Source organism: Phalaenopsis equestris, unplaced genomic scaffold (genome assembly GCF_001263595.1).
Source record: "Phalaenopsis equestris unplaced genomic scaffold, ASM126359v1 Scaffold233005, whole genome shotgun sequence".
In the NCBI taxonomy this organism is placed as follows: Eukaryota; Viridiplantae; Streptophyta; class Magnoliopsida; order Asparagales; family Orchidaceae; genus Phalaenopsis; species Phalaenopsis equestris.
In genome coordinates, this window is record NW_018250961.1 from 40415 (window position 1) to 50605 (window position 10191).

The following is a 10191-nucleotide window of genomic DNA, read 5'->3' on the forward strand; positions in this document are numbered from 1 at the left end:
TGGAGATATATTATGAAAACCCAATATATATATATATTCTTATATATATATATATATATATATATCTTAAATATTGAAGACTGGTTTGCTACCTTTGAAAGACTTGATTACAATAACCAAAGATGATCTCATAATGGTCGTTCTCCATAATAACATCGCACAACTTCCCCAGCTAGCACAAAATGAACATTAATTTAAGGGAAAAAATGGAAGGTTTAAAGGTAAAGTTGAGATAACAGACAGTAGTATACGTGGACATGCTGTTGAATTTCCTTGCAGAATGCTCTCCTCATTACATGTTCATCAACTGTTTTAATAACGTCATCGCAGCTCATTTTCCCTGTTAACTTACAAGAAGCTTCAAGCGAATTCAATAAAAGCTTGATATTTTGTTCAAGAATTCCAAGTTCTTGTTTCATTGCCATCAGTCTGTTCTGTTCTTCCTGCCAAAATTATGACTCCATTCAAGTTTAATTAGAAATTGAAAGGTCAAACAGTACAAACACAACTCAACTATCAAAGCCAAAAGCTAGTAAAAAAACATAACATATAGGAAAATTCCCTTGATAAATCGAAGAACATGATGTTTAGGAAATTACAGTGCATAATAATAGGGATGGCAATGGGAACCAATAAAACATCATGAAAGAGAGACAGAATTTTACTACTATCTATACAATGAAGGATGAAAATATGGTACTACAAAATTAACTTCTAGTGGGACAAACAAAATTACGCTAAGGAGATTGGATCTGAAATATTTGCTGCTTCCAAAAATAAGAAAAAAATAAATTACTGTGGAGCTTGACTGAACCAGTGAAATAATGTAAATATGATTCAATTCATTATCTTTTCTATTTATTTATCAATTTCATTTTTATGTCACCCAATTGTTACAGCCCGAACTCACGCCTATCAAGATATAGCCTGCTTTGGCCTAAAAACCTTACTTTTGTCCCATTGGGGTGTAACTTCCAAGAAGGTCACCATCCTAAGAGTGATCCACCATGAGCACACTTAACTTTGGAATTTCTTATGAAATTTCAACCGTTATACAAGAAGGCACATAGATGTTTAGGATTTCAGCTACATTCTACTTGAGAGATTTCACAAATTCCCCCATTTAAATAACAACCATCCTTGTCAGTGTTCTTTATCCAGAATCAACCACTAATATTCTTATCTTTAAGCTTGTGTAATGCTCTGATACCATTTGTAAAATCCCAGGTCTCACTCATTGAGATATTTTCCAAATTGGCCTAATGGCCTCCCTGTTTTGTCCCATTGGAGTAACTTCTCAAAAGGTCACCCATCATGAGAGTGCTCCTAAATGAACACGCTTAACTTGGGAATTTCTTAGTAAAACTTTAATTGTTCGCCAAAAGACGCCAAAATGTTTAATAGTTCAATTTCATTATACCTGAGGGATATCACACCAGTTGTCATATATTCTACTCTCTTTCAAAAGCTCGAACAATATTGCAAGACAAAACAAGCGACCTGAAGATTTTACGCAAACTAGATTTAAAAGTAGATGTAGCTTCTAACAAGAACTAATGTTGAATAGTGTTCCTTTCTTAAAAAATATAAATGGGTAAGACCCACTCATTGAAAGAAAATTTGGAGGGATTAGCTTCAAAATACAGAAAAAGGAAACAATAAAATTAGATTGCAGTTAAACTATAAGATCCAGTGGTCAAACAAAAATCAAACTAGCAACCTCTGGAAGCCCAAATTGTTATTAACTATCACAGTTTTTTTTTTATTTTTATTTCATTTAGTAGAGTGAATCTAGCAATGTGCCAAACAATTGACGTTATAACCCAACGGTCTTGTCATCCTTCCATTCCTCATTAAAAGACAAGTGGTTCCTATCGAATCCAATATGTCAAATAGCATAACAGAAAAAAATTACCCAAAAAATCTTTGGCAGCCCTGGGTCGATTTATTTCTCCAAGAATTAAACAAACTTAATTCATTGACAATCAAAACAAAAGGCTAGAGATTCCACACAAAATAGAGTTAAAAGTAAAAGTTGATGCAGTTCTTCACAGCAACTAATGGTGAATAAGGTTGCCTTTTCTTAATGAAAAGATGGGCAGAAACTTCTCATTAAAAAAGAATGGATTGAACTAGATTCAAAATACAAAGAAGTAAACAAAAGAACAAAAAACTCAGGAAACAATCCAAATAGAATATCGAGTAGTTGAAATAAAATTAAAAAAAAAAAGACTAGCACTACCTGGAAGTCCAAAAGCCTCAAAACTGTTATTAATTATGAGAGCTCTTTTTTCCTTCAGTAGAGTGAATAATAAAATGTGCCAAACAAATGACGTTGCACCAAATGTCCTTTTCATGATTAACAGTCCAATTGTTCCTTTCAATCCAAATATTTGAAATAGCACAACAGAAAAAGCAATCCGAAAAATTTTTGGTAGTGCTAAGTACCGGTATTACTTCTATCGAGTGTTGAACAAAGTAAAATCAATGACCAATGAAATATTAATCTAAAAAAAAATAAAAAGGTATGACAAATGATGCAAATTCCCCTTCAAATGTTGCAAATCAGTCGATAATCAAACAAAATATCACAATTTGTCTATCATGCAGAATTGTGCATGCTATAAGTAACAGAAGAACTGGCATTCCACTTGAAGAAAATGGGCCTTCTTGCAAAATAACTAGCTTCAAAGTTCAAACAAAAATCTGAACATTGCTACGGGCTACATTCTTCAAGCTAACTACAAAAAAAAAACACACCATGGAGGAGCAAATTATGTGGGAATTAACAAAATAGCCACTAGCTGATAGATTCCAATGCGGAATGTCTTTAAAGACATTAAGTCAATACTGCAAATATGAAATAAGATGAACAAAATGAAAAAAAAAAGAAAAAAAAACTATTAATTTTATTAGAATAGTAAAGAAAGCAATGCAGGATAAGGGAAAAGATTGGAGCATCACCAGCTTCATGTCATGCACCCAATGTCTGCAGTGAGATGACTCATCAGATTCAACAACCCTCGTGTAAAGGTTACACAATTGAGCATAAACTGACTTAAGCTTGCCGCATTCCTCAACTTGTGAATGCAGAATTTGTGCTTTACTCTGAATTAAAAAAAGGAAAAATCAAGCTAAGAAGATAGCATTGTTTTAGGACATGCATTGGTAGAACAAGCAATTAATGCCCTACACGTAATTCTTTTAACTTCGTGTAGTTCAACTGTTTTCTTGCTTTAGCAATTCCAAGCATTTCTAGCAAGAATCTTGCATCAATGACCCTGGAAACAGACATAACATAAAAATGAATCCTTCTAAAGTAAAACAGTTTGAGATTTCAACCTGTTGAAACGAGAGAAAAGCAAATGTAAAAGTTCAAAATATAACCTCTTCTGGTGCGGATTACTAGAGCTAGTTTTATTTCTCTGCAGAACAAATGGGTAGCTAATTACAATATATGGCATCACACTAATAGCCTTTATGTATAATGAACACAATTGAAAAATTGCAGACATGTCACAGAAAACATTTTGTACCAAGCTAATGCAAAGCTCCTCATATTTCCTTGTAGCTTGTAGCTCATCCAGTAAATTTTCCATATCATCAAGCTTCATTCAGAAAAAAAAAATACAAACAATGCAACATTACTTAAAATGGTGAATAATAAATAAGCATATGAATGCACTACAACGCAAAACAAGTTATATGAATGGACCCAAAAAAATGAAAAATAGCAAAAGCTAGCATGATCCACATTAGATGCCTCAGGTTATCTTGTGAGTTGAAGCTATCTAACAATGTCATCTCAAGCCATAGAATTTGTAGAAAATAAAACAATGGATAAGAACTCCTAAAATTTTTTATTGCACTATTTTTGTACAGAAATGAAGTATACATACATCTCCAATAGGCACTAAAAAATAAGAAATTAAAAAGTGTGTATTTGCACGTTGGGAAAAAGGGGGAGGGCGGGATAAGCAAATTAATTTTCCTACCAACCTTTAATATTACCCTAAATCTACATCAATTCCTACTTCATCAAAATTTAATTTTTACTTTGTTTAGTTAGATTTTCACATGACTTGCACTTTATCACTTCAATTTCTTTCAACGATTACATAGCATTCTTTTGTTATGAGAGAAATTCTTGTTCAGATTAAGCCACTTATATACCCAAGAAGTAATTGAGTTTATCTGGCTCTTTCATTTTGAAATCTTCATTGATTTTTTTTCCTTTTCTTTTTCCTTAATATCATTGCTTTTAATTATCATATCGTCAACATATACAATAATGATTGAAATTTCACAATCAGAAAAGTGCTTTATGAAGACAATATAATCTCCTTAGCTTTGGTTGTCTGGCTTCCATCAAAGCGTTGGTAAATCTGCAAAATCAAGCTTTTGGTAATTGATTCAATTCATATAGAGCTTATTTAATCTGTATAATTGATTCTTTTTAAAAGTACCATCAAATCCTCATGGAGGATTCATATAAACCCTATCTTCGACACCCCCATATATGAAAGCATTTTTTACACTAAATTGTTCCATAGACCACTCAAAATTTGCAATTGAAGAAATCATAACGCTTATAATATTCATTTTTGCAACAAAGTGCAAATATTTCTTAATAGTTAATCCTATATGACTGATATATATGTTCGCTAACAATCTCGATTTGTACCTTTTTAGGCTCCCTTCTGTTTTATATTTGAGCGTGAAGGTTCATTTATATCCTACTATTTTCATTCTTTTTAATAATTCAACTATCTCCCATGTATAATTCTTTTCTGAGGCATTCGTTGTTGCTCTCATGACCTCCTAATTTCTATTTTCAAGTAGCTCAAAAAGAATTATGGAATGAAATTAGGTTGGCGTTAAAGGTAGTTACAAAATATTTTATGATGACGAGAAAATTATGAAAATAGATATAAAAAGAGATAAGATATAAATGAGTATTCATGAGTAATTTGGTGTTACCTAATAATGGTTTTGTATCCAAGACTTACTGGAGATCCTCATTGGCTTGTTCTGTCTTGTATAGAACTAAAGAAGTACAACTGGGATAAGACTTATCTTTTTAGACTGGGCTACAAAAATATGTAGACAAAAAACATCATAAAACTTTTCTACAAGTTGAAAATTTTCCCCATGAAGATGAGCTTAAGTGTATAAGCTATAAATTTCATTAAGGGTACGTTTGGGATAGCTTTTTTGTAGCGGTGGTGTTTCCTGCGTTTGGACATTCCGTTTTTGATGTGTTTTGTAAATCACCGTTTCGATTTTACTATTAGATGTGGATTGCGGGTAGTACCCTGTGATCCGCAGTTCATAGAGGCGAAAGACACTCGATACCCCTCCTCGCTCCTTTGCCCTAATTTCGAAAGCAACGAATCGGTCTGTCGTCTCTCGCACTGCGAGTTTCTCCCATTCCTTCTTATCTCTCTGCTACAACCTTAATCGAGTCCCTGAATAAGTATGTTTTTGAGAATGCTTCTTTTGGCTCCGTCTTCTCACATTTTTGTGTGCTGGGGGATCTGGATGACTATTCTGATTTTTTTTATTACGCCATTAGACACTTTTTTTGCTCATTGAAGTGGCAGGATGGATGAGAAATGGATGAGAAAGATTTACAATTTGAGGGGCTTTAGCTTGGTAGCAGGATGGATGAGAAATGGATGAGCTAAACCCTAATTTTGTTTGATTGTGTTTGGCTTAGTAATAGCTACCTTATATTGAGCTTAATTGTGATTAGAAGCTTTTTTTTTTTTTTTAAAGGATCCTTTGAGGTGCAACTGAATGGCTTCGTGCAGCTGAATGGCTTCAAATGCAATATGAGTTTTGTTTGGTTTTATTTGTTTGCTATGGAGTCAAAATTTTATTTACATAAATATATTTACTCTTTGGTATGTGTTTATTCACAGCCTGATTTTTTATCTTTTAGGAGAAATAGATTAGTTTGGTGGCCAAATTTATCATTGAAGGCAAAGAGATTTCTAGTTCTTTCGTGTGGATTATTTCTGAGTTTGTATTGAGTTGTTGTCAAATCAAACACAGATAGACAAAAATTTTGTTGAGAACCTGAGGACTTATCAGTTGAAAATCGTTATTTTCTTTATAACTCCTCGGCTGATTCTTCTTCTTTGAAGGGATCGAAATTCTGCTCTCTGTAAAGTTACCCTAGAAATTATATAATGTGATGAAATGGATCTTTTTTTTGTGTTATTAAACTCATGCACGATGAGAATGCTTACTACAATTAAGTAAATTTTTAAATATTGTACCTGCGCCCATGTTTAAGTCTATTGAAACTACTTTATGATGCTTTAAAATATTCACTTGCCTCGTGAAATATAACTTGCTTTAGCTTAAAGTTGGTGCAATCTCAGAGGGGGTGGGGGGGGGGGGGGTGGGAGTGGATGTAGTTGTATAGATGAATTTGAACGATATAATTGTATGTTGTATAGATGAATTTAAATTATATACTAGAGGAATTGATATGAACTAAAGAAGAAAAATTATCAAAATGGAGAAATTAGAGTTTCCAACTCCTTTTATTGTGTAAAAGAACAGAGTTAGAATAGCCAGAGGATGCTCTGCATGCTCAAACTTCTCTTTTTTTCATGGTGAACAAATGGAACCTATGAGAAAGGTAAAACTTTTGTTTTCTTTTATATAACATTCTTCTAAATTAATTATATTTTCAAACATTTGTACTTCAATTTGGAAGAATTACATTACATGACTTCTTTTTTATCTAAGGCTATGATATTTTTTCTATTGTTGCTTTATTTTACTATCAATATAAGTGAATTCAGTGCATTCTTTGATACATATTTTTTATTAGTCTCATTATGGCTAAGAACAAAGAAGGCGCTACATCAGCAATGTGGGATAAGGAAGTGACCATCATTTTTTTGCAATTGTATTAAGGAGATTAAACTTTGAAATAGACCCATCACCTACTTTAACAAAGAAGGGTGACAGAATATTTCCAATAAGTTCAAAGAATTGACAGGACGAGATTACGATAGATTAAAATTCAAGAACAAGTGGGATCAGCTAAAGAAAGATTGGAAATTATGAAAGGAACTTAAACGGAGATCGACAGGATTGGGTTGGGATCCTGTCAAGCGTATCCCATATGATAGATTTCATTAGACGACATCCCTCTCGGTCTGATACGGACTTCGACATGGCTGACGTTGATGATGCATATACCCCCTGAAGCATTCGAATTCCAGGTTGGGCAGTCTATCCAGGAAAAAGTTATGGAGTCACAAGAATTTAACACCCAAGATGACGAAGGTGCAGAGGAGATGATTGCTCTAAGGGAGCGTATAACAGATGTGATATGAGATTCCTGGTTTACTCCACCTCCTGTATTTTACATCTGAATCTTTCTATCAAGCATTAGCTGTCGACATCAGTGATGTCATGGTTTTAATGTTGTGTACTTTGATCTAAACTATGCCATGTTTTTACTGTATGTCTCTTAAAATGGAAGTAGTTTGTTTTGAAATTATGTCTCCTAGGTTTTGCCTAAGAACCTCAAAATTGGATCATGTGCTGTTACTTGATATTGTAATTGATCACAATTTGGTGATATCAGCTATGTTCCATCTGAGTTTCAAAATATGGATTCCTGTGGAAATTTGAGGGTTATGAGGTCCTTCTCGTTTCAAGAATAAACCTTTAAGAACCTTCATTTATTTGTTTCCTCTGGAAAGAATTGAAGATGGATCAGTGCATGTATGAATTTCGGATGCTGATATTAATTTTTGAGCATGTAACGGATGGTTGGACACCCCATTGCAATGTGTAAGCTAATGGAAAAAAATATTGATAGTTAGTGTTTCATCTCAATATATATCATGCCAAATTCTTTTTTAAGCATAGTCTCATTTGGTTTTTTCCTTCTGGAGCAGAAGGCAATATGGAGTCTTCATTATGGTAATTCAACAAATGGCAATATGGAGTCTTTACTATTGGTAATTGAACAAATGGTAAATTGGCACACGGACCGGAGGACTGCAAATTCTTCAAGTGGGTCGACCATAAGTTCATTTCTACGATATCCCAACTGGAAATCGCTGCTCAGAGTTCGACGGTATCACAACTTGAGAATGTCGCTTGTGGTTAGAGTGCTTCCCAGCCGAACAAGTTTGCTCGGGGTTTTGGGTGTCAGAACCGGGCAACATTCGTTCTAATATGCTTTTACATTTTAGAGTCAATATTATCATTTTTTTTCTTGTAATTTTAACCTGTTATTTTTTCTTTTTTTAAGATCTCATGATCTTCATATTAATGAGTGAAAGTGTAGTTTACTTTTGTATATGTAACTGTGCTTCTTTGTTGTGATCAAAAATGTTTAAATGATATAAATGTAAACAGTAAAGCATTGGTGTGCGATATGTAAATGCAGAAGAATTGGTTGTTTTAAATCAAATGGATTTTGTAGCAGCTTGAACTTTTTCCCACATGATATTATGTTTTCGTCTCTAGAATTTGTTTTGGAAGTTTTACATACACACAACTCAACTCTTTTGTATTTTCATATCTTAACATTTGAATTTTAATTTTACAAATTTGTCACATTCAAGTTAAATCAATGTTATGTTGCATCTCCAAGAATAGTAATGAATATCTCAAATTTTACTTAAACGATTTCCATAAATCCCTCCCTCCCTCGTTGTGTGCGTGTGTGTGAGTGTCCAACTCCCATCTCTCGGATTGGGAAATGAGTAAATTTTTGGGTGATCTATATGTATTGAATGAGTCTAAAAGGGTTTAATTGGTTCTAAATTTTTTAAGGGGTAGAGATTGTAGTTTTGTTAGAAACATAACAACTTTTGCGTGCCAGAATGTTCATTTACCTAAAAAAATCTACAAATCAGTTGTTTACAAAACGCACAAACCAAACAGTTAAATAACTTATCTAAAACAGTGGCAAAATGATCATTTATCCAGCTAAGAGTCGAGTTTGGAGAAAATGAGAAGCCTCGCAATTTGCAGTATTTGTTAAAGATCCATCAATAAATTTCATATTTATATAGCTAGGACGGAGTTTCTAAGATAGAAATTTGTTGCTAACGTTACTCAGGTGAACAATGGCCTATTATTTGAGACACTAAAAATATAAGAATTAGAAATCATATTATTTTGAGCAATAGAGCAAAATCTGGATGGCTTTACTACAAGATCAAGAAAACTCTTTAATTTGTTCATTTCTTGTGAGTCAAGTTTTTTTGACTACACAAAGAAACAAGTCCTTTACTTGTCTTTATTTTCTCCATAGCCTTGAGGCCTTTTTAGAGTTTGTAATATTTACCATCGATCTACCCTTTCTTTTTACAATAGTAGAACAAAAACTGTCTTCAGAAGAAAATTTGTCCTTTCAAAAAAGGTTTTATGATTGAAAGTCTCTCGCCTTAAGATTCAAAAGTTATCAAGTCAAACATCTCAAGTCATACCATTGATCATCGCCATCTTTTTTCATCCATCAACCAATACGAGAAAAAATACTTCATTCAAAATATAAAGATTTTCTTAATTAAAAATTTGAACCTCAATTTAGTAAAAAATTAATTACTGAAAAGTTAATCTACAACAGTCAGTTCTCTTTACTTGGACTTTTAGCCCCCTTAAACAATGGGGGACGCAAAATCTTGAAATATTTTCAAGTCTTCATCCACAACAATAGAATTACTTTAATTGGACTACAATCTAGAATCCAAAATCAACTACCTCATCACCGCCGTTTCATAGTGATAAAAGATGGCAATTCTTTCTTTCCAGCCATGTTTTCTTCTCCCACATCCTCTTGACCATTCATTTGTCTCATGCCAATATAAGTTATCTGATTAGAATTCATTTAAACTTCCATTTTTTTAATTATTATTAACTTATTGAATTATCCTACTGGCACTTTCAACAAGCTTTGCATTACATAATCTTAAAAGTTGGTCCGACCCGATCACAAGGTTTAGATTTACTAAGGCGAGAATAAAAAGTCGGAGAGCGAAATACAATTTTTATCATTAACTAATACAAATAATTATTCAAATAAATCAAAATAGTCACTAACAATTAAGAAGCTAAAAGTAAAATAATTATAATTATAACTATCTTCCACTAGTCTGATCGCGTATTCTATAAACATTTTGTCTTCTATTTTTCACCTTCTTTCCC

General features: G+C 32.9%; 1 protein-coding gene across 1 annotated transcript in view; it reads right to left on the reverse strand.

Annotated features, from left to right (window-relative positions):
* Positions 1–10191, reverse strand: part of LOC110038514 — a 78933-nt gene that overhangs the window by 24722 nt on the left and 44020 nt on the right. The window contains exons 9-14 of the mRNA XM_020743376.1: positions 3537–3608; positions 3388–3425; positions 3194–3281; positions 2965–3108; positions 252–443; positions 93–172 (exon numbers count right to left, since the gene is read on the reverse strand). Of these exons, the coding sequence (XP_020599035.1) occupies positions 93–172; positions 252–443; positions 2965–3108; positions 3194–3281; positions 3388–3425; positions 3537–3608 (614 nt within the window). The remainder of the gene's footprint in view (positions 1–92; positions 173–251; positions 444–2964; positions 3109–3193; positions 3282–3387; positions 3426–3536; positions 3609–10191) is intronic.